Source organism: Vanellus vanellus, assembly GCF_965231255.1.
Source record: "Vanellus vanellus genome assembly, chromosome: 8".
NCBI lineage: Eukaryota > Metazoa > Chordata > Aves > Charadriiformes > Charadriidae > Vanellus > Vanellus vanellus.
In genome coordinates, this window is record NC_138913.1 from 20,842,582 (window position 1) to 20,860,530 (window position 17,949).

Consider the following 17,949-nt stretch of genomic DNA (forward strand, 5'->3'; position numbering starts at 1 on the left):
GGGTGGGTGCCGGTGCCCGGGACCCGCTCCGCGCCGGTTGCACCGCCCGGGAGGGGCGTGGCCGCGCGGTGACGTCAGGCGCGGCGAGGGCGGTATAAGCGGGCGCTGTCCGGGTGCTGAAGGCGGCGGCGGCGGCGGCGGCGGCGGGAGCGGCGCGGGCAGGTAGGGGCTGCGCCGGGCTCCGCGGGCGGACGGGGCCGGGGGGTCCGAGGGGTCCGGGGAAGCCTTGTGCCGCCCGTGGGGGGCTCGGCTGCCGCCCGGGAGGGAATCCACCCACACCAAATCCCGGAGGCTCAGTGAAACAGCGAGTTACGGCAGAAAGTTGGTGGGGTCGTAGCTGATGTTTGCAATGAAATGTATGTAGAAAATATAGACTGTATATAGATAGGTAGTATATATGTAATACCAGCGTTGTCCGTGGCTAAAGGTGGGAAGTATAATGTTTCTCTTTGCGATTGCGCCCAGTCGTGCTGGCTCGCTGACATGGCACTTCAGCCGCGTCAAAATATAGGATGAGAGGTTACCTTGGATGCAAACACGGTCTGGCCAACTCTCCGGGTGCATACGTATGCAAGCAGGCATTATATTCATTCAGAACTGCTTGGGGCTTGGGATTTTTCCCTTCTCCTCACCCCATTCTTATTTTGGTCATGTTTTGAGTCCTTTGCAGAGGATGAAGGGTTACATATGCTTTAAAAACCCCACAACATTTACTGCAGTCATCTTGTTTATTGCAAAAGTAAATGGGAGGAAGAGTGCGTGATGTATTTCCTTATGGAATACTGCTGTTGGATTCCCCCACAGACTCTCAGGGCAGGGACTGTAGGAAAGCTTATGAGTTTTCATCACAGATTTTCACTAGAAACATTACATACACATCAGAGAGGACTGCTGAGAGAGATCGGGAGAGAAAATTACTGCTACCATGGAAACATCCCAGAAAGGAGATTTATTGTTTTGTCTGTTTTCTCAGGAACTCCTGTCAGTCTGCATTGCCTTCGTACATGTTAAATTGTGAGCTCGATCGCCTCATTTTGTAAATAGGAACTTCTACTTTTGTTGGCCAAAAGATGTTTTTTCTGCTTGTTAGGTACTAATAGAGGAGAAAATATGCTCCCCATCCAGGCTAGCTTCACAATTAGCTATCTGTAGGCAAAACAGCCATTTTAGCATACTGTCCTTTGAGAGGCACAGAAGAGAATGTGTTAATATAGATCCTAAAGATAGCCTAAAATGTCCTCTATTTTCTCAAAAAAGCCCACTATTGAATCAAAGTCTGAAAGACTGGGGAGGAGCCCTCTTACCCTAGATAACGCAGTATACTTAATGACAAGATTTTATGACCTGAATTCAGAGCTTTTAAAAGGAATCATTCCCAATCCCATTTGACAAGGCTTTCAAGTATCACGTACCAATAAACTAGAAGTGAAAATTGATCTAGAGACAAATGCACGCAAAACATCTAGAGAGGAGCCAATGACCTGTTATTCCTGCAAAGGAAATATCCGGTTGAGCAACATCCTTCTGGAACACTAAACTAAACTTTGCCTGGCTACACGCATTTTGATTTTAATGGGATGCTGACGACGCGTACAAAGGCTGTAACGGTACATAATTGTGTGCAGTGACGGAGGTTGAGATCCAGGTCTCTGTGAGTGGGAGGTGCCTGGCAGATAATTATGGAGCAACTCTCCCTTCCCCCACCCCTCGGACAGGACGGAGTTTCTCATGCACTCATCAAAATAACTCCGTTAAGAACCAGCCTCTCCACTGGAGAAGAAAGTCTTAATTTCATTTGTTTACTACAATAGGTAGCAAAGTGCCATTTTTTTTCCACGGAGATGCATAGGACTGGTGCCTTTTTTGTGTCAGAAAACAAAGGTATGTGTTGGCTTTGCTTCACAGCAAACTCGGATCTGGAGAGTGGGACCTTCTAATCAGCTGTTCAGAATGAATCCTTTGTGAAATCAATGCTCAAGAGTACCTGGGCTTGAGTAGCCAGAAGTGTTTGGGGAAATTGTTTGCTCTTACGCCTGTTAGCTTGCCCAGGCACACTGAGGGGGGGAAAGCAGCTCTCTGAACCAATACTGCTTTAATTATTTAGTTAAGTCACATTAGGTTAGGAACAAAAACTGAGCAGAAAAATCTACAAATGAGCTGAAATGAGCATATTCACGCTCACTTTCTACTTACAGCCGTGGGTAAATAGTGGTATACATAGCTCTTTCAGTCTGTCATGAATCACCAACGTCTCACCAGGATGCTTTTACCGAGCCAAAAACCAAAGGAACCAAAATAGGTCAATTAATCAAAGTGGTTTCTATCTTTGTCTTTTCTTTCTCATTATTGTACTTTATTCGTTAATGTAACTGGATCAGAAAAGAGTCTAATCTATCTCACAGCCCCGGCGTACCAGTGCCTGAGCATCTCTTAGGAAATAAGTGACGACAATTTTCCTTTCACGGGGTGGAGGGCGCTCAGCTCCCCGCAGGGCTGGGCTTGTGCGGCCGTATCCTCGTATGCAGCACTGGCTAATCTTGTTAATTCAGTCGGATGCATATTTTTCCCACTTCTGTTCCAGAGTTTATTGTTGGCTGGCGTAAGCTGGGCAGGCTGGCTAGACATGGGCTTCTCCGGATCTATTCTAACCGAATTTAGCTCACTTTTGCCAATGGTCAGGTTTCTGCCTGTCCTGGGACCTGATTCAATTTCTGCTGCAGTGAATGAATGAATGAAATCACCACTCCCAAGCGACCTACTCAAGCTCATTTCTGAGATGGGCTTTAAAGGATTCAGTAAAATTATATTGTACCTATAGGATAAATTATAGTTTGTCCTTCATATAGGGGATCATTGCCCACAGGAAAATGGTTTGCTCATAGAGCCTTTGAACTGAAATTTACCTGTAATACAAATAATATTTTTTTAAAATGAAATAGCAAAAAAGTAATAATGCTAACAGTAATGACAGAAATAAACCTGCAAGTCATTTATATGCCAAGCTCTCCACTTCATTACATTAATTTTATTGCAATCTAGCACCATTCAGTGGTATTACCCTGGCATGAAATTAGATACCCTATGGAACAATCTCACGAAATAATTCTGTATGCAGCGTTAAAATTGATATTTTGAGTGGCACTTAAATATATGGATATACTGATTTTGCCATTTGAAGCCTTCATTTTCATGATCAAAATGACATCTAGATTCCTCTGTGGGCAGTTCATGAGCTTTATAGGATTTGTATTTTATACTTTGGTGCTGCCATTGGAAAATGGATGTTTATAAAGTACATTGAGCATAGAAATAAGAAACTGCTAGCATAGGAAAACAATAGTTTCCAGTAAACTGAGGAATCATGGGAAAGGTTCAGAAAATCTCCTATTTCCAACAAAACACATCTTTCATGTATGCGTTATATTAGGCTCCCACAATTAATAAAAACATGCATAGTACTACTGGTGCTATTCTTCACGATGAGTTCCAGTTTAAAATAACAATCTGTTTTGCTTCTCAGTTTGCTAAGTCTGTCTCCGTATGTTAACCGCTTCTTTTTTCTTCTTCTTCTTTATTTCAAGGAAATATTTTAAATATGGCAGAAACTAAAGCCTTCCAGCTCGAAACAGCCTGCGCTCTCACCTTTTTCTTTGTCCTAATCTGTTGGGTTGATGCAGCTTCCTTCCAGCAGCATCAGCTGCTTCAGAAAGATCCAGACTACGTAATGAAAAACTTACAACGGTTCCCAAATCCCGATATGATCAAAGCTTTGGAATACATAGAAGATCTTCGCAAGCAAACTAACAAAGGAGAAAGCAGCCCTGATTACAACTCTTATCAAAGCGTCCCGTATCTCCTGCAACAGAAAGAAAGCAAAGATCAGGTTCACCTACCAGATAATGTAAGGGATTCTTTGACTGAAGATGAGTCCCAGTGGGTTAAGGTAATGTTGGAAGCTTTGCGGCAAGCTGAGAAAGAGTCAAAAGTTGGCCCGAAGGAGAATAAACCTTATGGTCTGAGTTCAGATAACAACTTTCCAGCTGGAGTAACTGATGATTATGATGCTTACAAGTGGCCTGAGAGGTGGCAAAAATACCTCAAAATGCCACTTGGGCACTATGAAGACAGTTCACGAGACAGTCCTTTCAAGCGTACTAACGAAATAGTGGAAGAGCAATACACACCCCAAAGCCTGGCTACGTTGGAGTCTGTGTTTCAGGAGCTGGGGAAGATGGCAGGACCTAGTAACCACAAGAAAGAAAGGCTGGATGAGGACCAGAAATTGTATACAGACGATGAAGATGATGTATATAAAGTGAATAACATTGCCTATGAAGATGTGGTTGGAGGAGAAGATTGGAATCCCATAGAGGAAAAAGTGGAAAGTCAAACCCAGGAGGAGATAAAAGACAGCAAAGAGGAAATTGATAAACATGAAGAGGAGATTGATGACGAAATGAAAAGATCGGGGAAACTCGGCTTCCTTGAGGATGAACTACGAAGAGACAATAAAGATCAAATGTCGGAGGATGTTTCAAAGCTAATGAATTATTACCTGAAGAGGCTGATGGGTGGTGCTGCAAATAGGAAATTAAGGACTGGAGGAGAACTTGAGGAAAAAAGAGCACCCGCGTTTTTGGATAAGCAACTCGATCCTCAGTCTATAGCTCAGCTGATAGAAATCTCAAGGAATTTACAAATTCCTCCCGAGGATTTAATAGACATGTTGAAAGCTGGAGAAAAAAAGCAGCTTCAGAGTGAAAGGCTGGAAGCTGAGCAGGAAGCAGAATTCCCAGAAGACCTCGACGAGATCGCTGAAACTAATCTAGGACAGAGCGATATATTTAAAAATAATGCAAACTCTAAAAACGGGTACATGAAGCAGCCTCTTAATGTTATTCCAGAAAATCTACCTGAAGACCTCAATATTGAAGATATCGTTAGTCTTCTGGGAACAGACAATTTAGCTAATCAGAATCCCTCCTACTTACTAAATCGTCTTAATCAAGAAAATGATTTGCCGAGACTGTCTTACATTCCCAGAAGATTGAAAGGACACCTGTTTCCTAAGGCTGCCTGGATGAACGATTTGGAAAGGCGACAAATGGAGTACGAGAAACTGAACGAGAAGGACGAAGAGCTGGCCGATTACTTGGCAAAGGTGCTGGCAAAATACCCTGAAGTTATCAATACGAACCAGATGAAACGAGTCCCAGTTCCAGCTTCTGAAAGTGACTTGCAGGAAGATGACCGGCTGGAGCAGGCCATCAGGGAGCACCTGAGCCAGCTGGGACCACAGGAGGCCGCGAAGTTGACTTCGCTCAGCAAAAGGCTTTCCATGGCCGGGGAAAGCGATGACACGCAAAACAGGCAGTATTTGGATGAGGATATGCTAGCAAAGGTGCTAGAGTATCTAAAACAGGAGAAATCAGAGCTTGAAAGAGATCACATTACTAAACGGGCAATGGAAAATATGTAATTGTTCCCCAAATATTATTTCTCTTCAATGTGTTGACTTCTATCCCAATTCAGTTGTGGTTTCTTCCCGCTCTCCCACTAAACAACCTATGGTAGACTACTTACCATTGAACAGTCTGCATATCTTTCTCAGAGCTGTTATATTGTTTATTGATATACTTATATATGTTATAAATTATGGGGCAAACAACAAATTGCTTCGAGTGTTTTAAGAAACAATTTAATTAAATCAAGTAAAACTATTATGTAAACAAATGACCTTTGCATTGTTAATACAACATGAAGAGTGACAATTATCATTTGAAATTTTTAAAATTGATTTGATTATTTTGTTACTGTCTGTAGTGTTTTTTGTGGAGTATCGAATAAAAAAATAAAGCATTATATATATAGTTTTATTTAAAAGGCTTTTTCTATTCAGTGTTTTATTGTTGATGAATAAATTATTTCTGGACAAGAGCCTGTGTTTCTTTGTGGCAGTTGATAAAGTCACAGTGTGTTGAAACGGAAACATATATGTTTTACTTCTACAGACAATTCTGAAATCTATTATTTTACCATAGAATACGTTGATAGCTTATACTTCTGTTTTGTTTCTGGACTGTAAGAACACTGACTGGCATTAACTTTAAGGGCACGCGTAGCGGAAGAGCTTGCTGAAGTCAGCCAGGGCTGACCTTTTTTGAAAATTGCTCCCCCCCACCCCCAAATAATGACTGTGTACCGCTTGGCAGTGGGAGGGAGATAAACGATCTGTCCGGCTAAGGCTGACTCTGTGGTGAAGCACTAAAAAATTGAACCTTTGTACGTGAGTAACAGCAGCTCTGGGAAGCTCTGGTGAAGCAGACAGAAGCAGGTGGGTTCCTTGCCATCTGTCACGGTGGCTACCACGAAGATAGAGATGGGCTCCAAGGCAAGGCAAGCAGAGAACTCACCCTTAGGTTGCATCACTTCTTTGTCTAATAAAAATATTATTTCCCATTTCATGAAATGGCCGTTACATGTATACATACATAAACACAGAACGTTTATTATTCACTACATTGCCTGGGCACTTGAAACGTCTCTTGAGCTCCTGTTAAGACCTTTAGTGGATGTTCTGGAAAAGCTACGGCTCTTTTACAGAACAAAATGTGCTTGTGTAACTCCGTGAGTCAGACGTGGCTGTCACTGGGACAGCTCAGGCACAAGCATTTCCAGGATTATAGTTTAAAAGTGGTTTTCCCTATGGTATTCTTCAGCAACTCATCTCTGCTAAGCGGGGTTGGGCTGATTTTTGGCGAGGCAATGTCTAATGAAGCAAGGTACAAAGGCTGCAGAAATAAGGCTTCTTCTTCAGTGTCACCATTACCCTGAGCAATCCCAGACGGTAGGAGCTCAGTCAGAGCTCTTGCTTGGGGCCGCAGCAAAACCCTTCAGTTTCCTGCTACTTGGGTGAGTCGAAACATTAAACATGGAACTGAAAAATAAACCAGAGTTAAATTCAGTTCTGTACTCTAAAGAAGGACGAACCTGTTGCCATTCTTGATGCTCTTTCTTGTGACTTTGGTAGCTTAGAATCGCTGTGTTTTATTCAAAACAAAACTGTGCTTTTAAAAAACAACAATTTTTATCACCTCGATTCCTAGTACTATTATTCTCCTTGGTCCTAATACTCCTCCTGCAACCCTTACAGTCTAGAAAATTGTCTTTTGGTCAAATCGGTAACATTTAATACTTAAATACGGAATACCTATAACTGGGGAAAAGTCATAAAAAAAAAAAAAAAAGAGTACTGAGAATTAAATGAATATTTGCTGTTTTCACTGAGCAAGTTTCAGAATTCTATATTTTTCTTCCAAGGACGTATCTCGACAGGAGACTTTATGTGTTGCCCTTATTCACACACACACAGAGTCCCAAAGCCTAGCTCCGGGGCCAACTCACTAGACACTTTGGTTTTACCAGGGCTGAAGTTTTTTTTTTTTTTTTAATTTTTCTTTTCTTATGGGAAAAAAACCAATTCACTCACGTAAATATTTCATAAAAAGAGATAATGGGCAGCCAGAGAAGCACAAGGCCGCGTGTCCCACTGGAGACAGGCGCTGTGCCGCAGGAGAGATGCTGGGAAGGGCTCCAGCAGCCGGTGTCACAGCGTTGGCTGTGCGTGCCTCTGGCCCTCCTGGCTGTAGCGAGGCCATCTTCCCACCACTTCAGGTCTTCCTCTCACACACCAGGTGAGGACTAGTTTATTTATTGCTGCAGAACATCTCTCCCAGAAGAAGGCTTATTTCGGAAAGGCTGCCTGCACAGGCTCTGCTGCTCTCCAGGGACAATGGCTGCTTGGGAGCAGCCTGTTGTCCTGTGGCTGAGCCTGGCGAGGGACCGAGGGCTCCGTGATGTTGGGGTTGTGCTGGGGGAAGGACCATGCAGAAGGACTTGTGTTCCTGCAGCCTCCCAGGTGCGAGGATCTTGTCTCCTGGACATGGCTGCACCCTGTGTGCTGTGGCACGGCGCTGCCATGCAGAGCAGCCAGAGGTCACACAGGACCTTGGGCACTCACAGCTTCAACGGAGGCAGTTGCAAACATGGCTGTTTAACACACTTAAACACCAGCGTGATACCAGACCAACTAATTAAAAATATCTTTAGCAGGGCTTGGACAAAGCTCAGTGAAGAAAACAGTAATCTTTTTTTTTTTTTCCTTTAGCTGCCTTTCTTCCCTTCAATGGTGACATACAATGGTGATTTAAAAAGGAGCTTTTCCGTTCCCCCCCCGCAGCTGCTGAGCTACAGGCTCAGAGGAGCATCCCCCTGGCCCCTGCGATGCAGGGCTGAGCAACACGTTGCTATGGCAGCCGGGAGGCAGCCCTTCTGCATCCCAGCAGTGCATCCCAGTGCCGAGGAAATGAAGATGAACATGCTTTGAAGTTCCAACCTTCACTCCCTACTTTGTCCTAAAATTGTGCTCGGATGGCCTCCACCACAACCCAGCCAGCCCCACACTGTGAGCAGGCTGGACGCTCCTCTTTCCCTTCTGCCAATACTTACGGCACTGCAGCTTCCCTAATGCCCCCGAAGGCCCCCAAGACCCCAGAGCCTTCCTAAGGGACTTGGCTCAGAGGGTATTCGATATTTTCTTTAAGTGGAAAACAAAACCGTCAGGCTGTAGGGCTTATATTTTGAGGGGGTTTGGTTTTTTTAAAGTCAATGTAAGAAGCTGACTGTGTCAAAACAATGAAGTTTTACAAAATATATGCTAATTTAGCATGTTGTTATTGTTCCTACCTCTTGAGCTGATCTCATTTTTTTTTGAAATAATGATTCTAGCAAAGGGACAGTGGTTCGCAAGTCTCCGTTTCAGCCATCATTCCTCGAAGATATCACCAGGCAATAATATACCTAATTCACAAGGTGTGCAGAGGATCTAGAAACGATGCTGCACAAAAGAAAGGTGGTCAAGCACGACTGGTGGTAGTTTTAAGTTCCTTAGTTTCATTTCCCTCCTATCACTGCCCATAGCACTCCCTTCCCCCGGGCTACCCGGGCTCCCGAGCTCACCAAAGCCCCGGGGAGCTCTTTGGCATAAACGCTACCTCTGGGATCTTATTCAAGGAGAGCTCAGTGAAAATTCTGGATACCAGTATGATTTCGGATCTAAGGAACCAGAGATACAAACCTATGTGTAAGAGGACAGATTCTTTCAGCGACTGTGTAGAAGAAGAAAAATAAGCTTTGGAAAATTCAAACCTTGGTATGAGGAAATGCATCGCTTTTTAGAAGACCATCTCACTTACGGGGTGTGCAAGCCATAAGGGGTTTTGTTTGTGATTCGTCTTCATAAACAAGAAAAGGGATGTTGAGCTTGAAATAATACTAGACACCGTGACTATGTTGTTATAGGTATCCAAGGTGTTCAAGGCCAAGTTGGACGAGGCTTTGAGCAACCTGGTCTAGTGGGAGGTGTTCCTGCCCGTGGCAGAGGGGTTGGAACTCGATGATCTTTAAGGTCCCTTCCAACCTAAACCATTCTATGATTCTATGAAATAACAGAACTGCACACTGTATAACAGAACTACATGGAAGCTTCAAGCTGATTTCAAGCTAAAAGGTGATATCAATATCCCCTCCTCTTCTAGCCATAGATAGCTAATCTCCCTGTGAAGTACTTTATTACTGAAAAATGAATCTCCAACTCCATTTTGAAATGAAACGAAATGAGCAGATATTAAATAGGCAGCACCCTCTTGGTAGCTATAGCTGTTTCTTGCTATGTAACCAAAGCTCCTGCAGAAGAGCAGATAGTTATACCTGAATAAGCAAGACAACATCATCAAAATGTACATCATAACACGAGATCTGCTCCATTAAACCACTCTGGAGCGGTCCCCTGCAGAGAGGCTGTGTAGTGCTTAATTGGTCTTAATAGCCACAGCCGCTTCTGCTTTCATTTGTCTGTGTTTTATGTTTCCTTTATGAGCGTAGTGGGACAAACAGTCATGTTGTTAATAATGCACACAGAATACATAATCCATAACAAATACACTATCGAGCTTATTATTATAATTATATACAAAATAAAGTGACCACCCTGCAATTTTTACTCAGGCAAAGTAAGGGGTAGATTTTTAATTCCTCTTTTGCACTGCGATTTGACAGCATCCCAAATGCAGCTGGTTTGTACTCTCTGTTTATCAGTGGCTATTATCCAGCAAAGAAAAACGTTTCTGCTCACAACTTCCTCTTAAAACCTGCAGTAAGCTTCATTGTGTCCTCATATTTAAGGTCCTCTCCAACAAGCAGATTGAACAGACATTCTGCATTTGATCTGAATATAATAGGCTGCTGAACAGCTTCCCGAGGACCTGAGGGAGCTATTCTTTCAACATATACCAGAATTCATTGTATTGGTACCCATAAGAGTTAATACGTTTCTGGTTTTGCATTAATTCACATGGTACTGCAAGGGTTTTGTTTACATCTGCATCTTGATGGCTCCATTATTTTGTCAGCTGGGGCTCTCAAATGAGAACACTTGTTGATGCAAAAATTAATGTAATCGCATTACCTCATCTGAAGAAATTAGATTGTTGCGATTTATTTTTTTCTAAAAGGGTATTTCCACATTGCAGTGGAAGGGGTTTGAGTTGGAGATAATATGACAGCCGACAGCATTTCTCGAAGCGCTTTACAAGACACCTTGAGCCATCTACAATTTTCTTAAGGTGGCAAAGGGCAAGCCGAGGCTGGACCCCCCGGCCTCCCGAGCCGTGCCTTGCTTCACAGCTTTATTCTGCCGCTCTTGCGGCTGGCTAGCTGATGAGAAGACTCGTGACTCAAACCTGCTTCTCCAAGCAAACCTTACTCAGACCGATCTTCCATCACTTCAGGTCAAACATAGCACCGTGGGAGCGGAGGACTGCTGCGGACAACGGCCGTGCGCGGCGCTGACTGCCACGTGGGAACCGCGCTGCCCGGAGCGTCCCTTGCCTCCCTGCAAGATGCACAGCACCGGTCAGTGGCTATTTACTACGCGATGCATAAATCTCTACAGACACAGCTGGATGCCAGCTGCATTTTGCATTTGTTCAGCCACCCAGGTGCCTCCGGGGGGGTTTATGTGAGCTGCGAGGAACTCCCGTTAGCAGCGGCAGCAGCAGCAGCAGGCAGGTGCAGAGCCCCTAGTGCACAAAGTGGAAAGGAGAAGCCCTGAATCAGAGCTGATTATCTGAAGAGCAGCGTTATTCCTGACTTTTGGATCATTCGAAAACATTTGAGATCGTTAATAATTCATTTGCAGATGTTGCAGAGCTCTAAATGTGGCTGATTAAATGCATTTGACGTTTCTCTTGAGAGAGGCTGTTATTCCAGGAAACCACTCAGTATCTGCAAATGTCTTGGAATTAGCGTACTCAAAATTACGGGTTCACTTACATTGTTTTCCCCTTGCAAAGAAAGAAAAGTGACCTCTGATTCCAAATGTAATGCACACTGGTGAATAACTACGGCACAATTATTTTAAATTCACCGCAGCCGTTCAGCAGATCTGCTATGTGATGATTAGCGGTCCATTGCAGAGAGCTCTGCCTTCCCTCTGCTAAGACAAAACCCTGCCGACGGTGAGCCACGCAGGTCCTAGGCGCTTGGGGGACGAGAGCTAGAAAATGGCTGTTTGGCAGCTCCCCAGCTCCTACAATTGCTGCTCCGTGCTCTGCTTCCCAAAAGCCTTCCTGGCACCTGCCTAAAAATGGAGCCCCTGGTTTTCTGCCAGCAGAAAAGCCAGTCTCTCGTGGGGCAACTCGGTGGGAGCGCCCCAAAGCAGCCAGGTTCTCCGGGTCGGATGGGCAGGATCCCGGACAGGCTCTAAAAGACATAATGAGCTTTATACCACCGTTGTGGCTCCCTGATTACGTCACCAAATCTAAGTCCGCCGGATTTGATTGGCTTCATGCTTAAGTTAGAGCAAGTCTCTTCTGGTGTAGCTGTGGGGTGCATTTTGCACTCCATTTAAATGCTTAAATGAGAACTGAGCGCTTACGCAAATTTGAGCGTCTATTTGTCGAGAGGGTGACCCACATGAGGGCAGTTCTCCTACTACTTTGTTTACTGCAGTCACCACCACCGGGGCATCTCATCCGCTGGAGATGGTGGGATCCACCCCTGCCAGAACTTTGCTCAAGGTCACCTTCATAATGCCTTTTTGGGTTATTTTCCTCTTGCCCTAAGCTCATGCTGGAAACGTCCAGGTGAAACAGTCATTTCTTTTATTGTCTATTAAAACTCTTTCCAAAACAATACGTCCTTTAAGCGGATCTTTTATCCAGCTCAAATTTTAGATTCCGTTTAGATTCACATTGTAAATCTGTTGCCCCTAAATGCAAAAAGAAACTTACCATCCCCGCTTTTCTCTCTCCTCTTTGACCTAAAAGAAGGTGCCAGGCTGTTTGGATGCGGTGCAACATATAATTTCCGCAAGGAACACGTGTTCTGCCGTGGCTATGTGTTTTGCCACCTGCTAATAAATGTCATAGCAGAGCAACAAACCACTTAGACACTACCAGTACTCGTACTCCCATATCCAGCGTGTAAGAGCCAGGCCAGGAACACTATGTACAGGCACAGGAAAGATAAAAATAAGGATAAATCATTAAAGGGGATAAACCCAACATTGTTTGCTTGTCATTCATGTGGCATAACAAGAGGAGATGTGTTAAATCCCTGCAAGTAAGTTTTGGGATGCAAATGTAACCTGACAGGAAAACAGTTTTCTGCAAGGTTAAATTTACTCAGATCCAACATGCAACCCATTGATTTTCGTCTTACAAACACGAGTGCAACAAGGTAGAAACTTTCCGCTAGTGACTAGCACACTGAAGGAGACTAAGAAAAGAAAAAAAAAAAAAGTGAAAATTTTATTCTGTACGTAAGTCTGCAACTACCATCATATTCCACCCATTAATTTAGAAATGTTGGTACTGTACAAACTCCCAAGTCCTTTAGTCTCACCCACGGCCCCGGACTTTGCTTGCCTAGAAGCAATAGTCAGATTCAACTTTGTTTACATGTATTTTTGACTTTATAATTTCTATTTAAAAACTGCCAGCCCCCCCGGCCCTCTCCTCATCAGAGTGCATGGTCTGAAACCGGTGCCACCACAGTCACACAGAGCTTTCAGGATGGTTGGGGCACAGTGGTCACTTTGATACCACGAGGTTCTGTCTTCTGCACTCCTGAGTCCCCCCCCCTCAACAAAGTGTTGCGTCACTCAAAGGATCTTTAACTGTTGGGAAGAACTCATGGATATTTTTATTCTCGGAAAAAAAATTACTGTTGAAAATGCCGCAACTATAAACAATTAAAAAAAAATCAAAGGAAATTTATCAAATCCTCAAACTTTATAATGTCTTTCTTACTCGTTAGAGTCAGCATATTGCGCTTTGCTGATCCTACGCAAGAGTTCAAAGCTACTGGCTGCTTCCCAACTTGGCAACACCTTCTACATCACTTTTATTTATATCTGACACAATGCAGGTGAATCTAATATCTTCACATAATTCTGTACTGTTCAGCACTATGCACTTCTATGCCAGTAAATTTTGGGATACCCCACATAACAAGGCCATAGTTAAGCTGAAGCTCATGCCCAGCCCAGAGGAGGTGCGGGGGGCAGGAACGGAAAGCCCAACCTCCACCACGGACAGACCAATGTTCAATGCCATCTTTGCATCTTTGCATCTCCCCCTCCCTGCTGTGGGGAAAATCAGGGACATCAGTGTAAATACTTTGAGACACCCTGACAAATGCATAGCTAAAACATATAGTTCAACACGTCGTTAAAAAACCACTTTGCATGGGGAGCAACAGAGCAAGTCTGGTTTTCTTCAGCTTTGTTTTGGCCATGAAGTTCCTTTAAGGTTAGCTCAACATGCCCTCTGTGGAGCTGATCGCTGCTTCACGCATAGATGGCTACATCAGGCTCCAAATCTCTTGGCTCCAAACTAGGATGCTATTTATAGATCCCCCTTAGCCCTCCCCGCCTGCCTTCCACACAGGCTGAAGTATCAACTCCAAAATTACAAAACTCTGTTCAAGCACAGAGACGAGAACGGAGGGGATGTTAAGCAGTTTGGACATTAAAAATATGCTAAGATAAATTGCGGCATCGAGTCCCTAAGGAACAACATTTTGACAACAACCTTCCACGAAAATTCTGAAGTGCGATCCATATAATCAATACTGTACTCAAACACCTTTTTTCTATCCATCCGATCTACAAGTAGACTGCCACATAATCAGATTAGCTTTATTTCATTAACCCTGCCAAAGGCAACACTTACATGATTAACTTAATGCTGGATGGTCACCAAAGTGCTCTGCAAAGGCGGGTGATGAACGAGGCTGGGGAGACCTTCCATCCCTATTGTTTGGCTACCACCACCTGCTACAGAGAAGAGAAATGGTAATTGGCAGCCTGGCCATGCCGCAGACCGATGGAGTTGTCTGGGGGAAACTGGACTGGCGACTGCCTGCAGGTCAACTGGAGCCCGGTTCCCCTGGGCAACCATAGGCTTTGGGCAGCCGTCTATCTTTGAGCTGACACCTCGGTGGTTACTTTCTTGGCTTACTCTTTTGTTAATCAGGTTGTGTAATTTCCTTTTCTTCCACTTACCATCCTCCTGGCTCAGCTCGGTGCATGACTCAGTAAGCCTGGCTTAATCATCTTCATTATAAATGCTGAATCTATTTCATTGCTGATAAAGTTCTTGCTGACCAGCTCCTACAGATAAAATGTCCAGAATGGAAAAAAAAAAAAAAAAAGTGGGACTACTTCTTTTGGTTGTGGGTATTTTTAAAAATTAACTCCTGTGCTTTCACACCTTTCAAGGCAGCAACAGCAGACTGTTTTATAAATACATAAACCACATGACCTTTAAAAAATACATACTTTACATATCAAACTGTGAAGATAGAGTAGAACTTAGTTGTTCTACACTAAGACTGTTGGGACATTTGCCTTTTTACTAGGAAAACCACTTTGCCTTGTAGCTTACCTTCAATAGGGCACGCTTTTCTGCCTGTGCAATTCATTATCCAGGACTCGAGCTCCTCAATAGTCTAATGCTGATATGTCCTTAGGAAATGAATTTTTAATAGTCTTGATGAACATGTGTTTTGTGGCACCTGAAAATAGATGTACTACATTTTTAGGTTAGATGCATATTTCACTTATTGAGCCGTACAATTCAGTAGCTGCGGCTTCCTACGTGTTGAGATGGAAAAATAACTTAAACAGTCTCCTGCCTGGCAAGATGCAATTATTTGTCCTCCTACATATCCTATGAGTACAAAGTTGGCTTTATAGCTTGACTCTTTTACTTCACACCTTTCAAAAGCCAAGGAACGGGGAGTGCGTTGCTTTAGCAATTCTTGGTGGGTGAGCACAAGACTTGTGTGTGTGTGTGTGTGTATGTGTATGCGCACACCTTATAACAAAGGCTATTGGGATATACAAAACAACAGGTACTTTTGTTAAGCTGGTGCTACAGACAGGAAAAAAAAAAAAGATGGAAAGTGAGCAAGCAAGCCCCTGCTTGACATTCACAGGTGAGGAATGAGGTGTGGGGGGACCTATTCTGCCACCAGGTCTGACCTGGGCAGCAGGAGATGGGTCTTCAGCTTGACTTTCTCGCAAGGAAGGCACCAGCCCTGGCTAATAGGTGCTTCCACTACTTATGCAGGTTTCTGGTAAAAAAACCCCAACCTATAGCCAGGGATGATATTCTCCTAAAAATATTATTACCTTTGGAGCTGCAAAATAATTTGGCTGCCTAAAACTAGGCATCTACATTAAAACAACTCATCTTTTAAAGTTGCTATGCCTTGGCAAGAAAACGTTGAAACCATTGGGCTTTGCTTTTCCTTCTAAATAGACACACCGTGTACTGGGGTAACTTACTGCAGCTCTGCTGACTTCATTGAGCACAGAGGGTTTGGCCGTCTTGACAAATATTTACGTAGAGCCAAATTAGCCCTCCGGTCTCTTCATGTTTCAGCGTGTGGCAAACGCCTGCGCATCCTGTGTCTCTGGTACGCATCCGCCCCTGCCCAGCACAGCTCGCCTCCTCCCCGTGCCGCGGCGAGACGCGGGCAGTAGATGACTGACATGGCACGGGGACACGGCTGTGACAGGACCACCTTGCCTGACCCAAGAAAGAGGAGAGCCGAGGGGCAAAGTGTCTGAAGTCTCCGTGAAATCATCAGAGGCGGCGCTGTTTCACAGGGGCACCCTGGGAACATGCCCGTGCGCCTCCCTGAAACCCGTTAATGCACTTCATTAAGTATTTATACACCTCGTGTAAACAGGTAGGGCCCAACTCGCCCGTCTCTTGCGGGCCCCGTGCCATTCCCGCTGACACCCGCGGGAGATGGGCTACCTCGGGACAAGCCCAGGGTGCTGGTTTGGGACCCTCACCCTCGGGTGCGGTGCAGGCGGGGAGCGCTGCCGGGGGACAAGAGGCGCTCCCAGCCATGGTGGGCAAAGCTCTCCCCACCCTCCCCTGCCACCCATCTCTGGGCTGGATCAAAAGTTTCCTTCCTTTCTTCGGCAGCCTGATTAGCTTCGTGATTACCCAAGGCTGGGGGAAAGAGAGGGTGGTGGCTGGGGCTGTTTAAGGACAGATTTGCTTATAGCTGATCCATGTTACGTTTTCTCCAACACTTATACGAATCAAAACGTAAAAAAAAAAGCATCTCCAGCTGAAAAAAAGCCAAACCCTTCATTTCACACAACACACATTTTTATACAGATCTTGAAGTCGTTTTTAAAGCTCTTCTACAGAAATAAGGTACAAGCTGAAGTTAGAACCATCTCAAAACGAAAAGAACTATACTCCCTTCTGAAAGTTCCCTTTCCCTTCAGCTTCTGAGGTTTTTTTTTTCCCTTCTCAGGAATCTGCAGACTGCTTTACTCAAAGGGGACTTACATTTTTCAGGAAAAATGATATCTTGTTTCAAGAAAAGATCATCCGCCTCTTTTAACCTGGGGAGCAGAAAATAGGATCTTCTTTCCAGGTGTTTCTGTGGCTGACAGCATCTGTAACCGGCTTTCTGTGTTCCTTCTTGCAAGGGAATTACTGAAGAATGAAATATCATACAAACGTGTCGAGACAGCACTACAGCCCAATGCAAAATATTATACATCAAAAATAAAGCATCCTTCCACCCAGGAAAGTATTGTGATTCCAGAAAAGTCTGACAGGGATCATTAATGATTACAGCATATAGCAGCCATAATTCTGTTCCCCAGAACAAGCCAGCTTGCTTTCTTCACCTGTGATTTGAAATTTGATATAATTTTCAATTTTTCAATGCTAGGAGAGCAGTTCAGCTGACTTTTAAAGTTCATTTCAAGAACACAGTTCAATTTAGCAAGTAATTTGCAGAGACCACCCCTCTGATTGCAGCGCTTTTCTGCCCATTGCAAAAAGCACAAAGAGAAGAGGAAGGCAGAGAGCGGCATTAGCGACCCCACATAATCTGCTCTAACACAAAACGCGATTGCAAGTGGATACATTAAAGTGCTGAGATGCCAATTAGCTACTTCAATGCAAATTATTCTTTTATTTATAGAGCGGTTCTTCCTTAGACCTGAAATTGCTGTAGCTCTGATGCTAGCACCGAGTCATGAGATAAATGAATCACAGAGCCAGATTACTGCGTCTGCAAAGACTGTTATGTTCTTGGGTCTAACCTGACGCTACGGCACTTGCAGGAGATCTACGTGTGCGTGCACATATCTGTCAGATGAAGCAATTCCCAAGGCAGTTTTTGGTGGAGCATCTCCAGCGTACTCACCGGGCCGTGCCTCCTGCACAGCCCCTGCTCGCACGTGCGACTAGAGCCTTGGGTCCACCAAAGGGCTACACATCCCTCGCCTTCTCTGCTCCTCCTGGCGAGCCCCACAGGGCCCTTTCAGTGAGTTCGCCCCTTCCC

The 17,949-nt window shown here is 44.4% G+C and overlaps 1 protein-coding gene across 1 annotated transcript; it reads left to right on the forward strand.

Annotated features, from left to right (window-relative positions):
• The first annotated feature begins 3,587 nt into the window (after positions 1–3,587).
• SCG2 (secretogranin II) lies at positions 3,588–5,651 on the forward strand. The gene has a single exon (XM_082486929.1). It carries the CDS (start codon positions 3,596–3,598, stop codon positions 5,477–5,479), a length of 1,884 nt encoding a protein of 627 aa, XP_082343055.1. The 5' UTR covers positions 3,588–3,595; the 3' UTR covers positions 5,480–5,651.
• The last annotated feature ends 12,298 nt before the right edge of the window (positions 5,652–17,949 follow it).

Excerpts from the sequence above, each read along its gene's own strand:
- SCG2 (XM_082486929.1), top strand. The coding sequence starts at position 3,596 with ATGGCAGAAACTAAAGCCTTCCAGCTCGAAACAGCCTGCGCTCTCACC.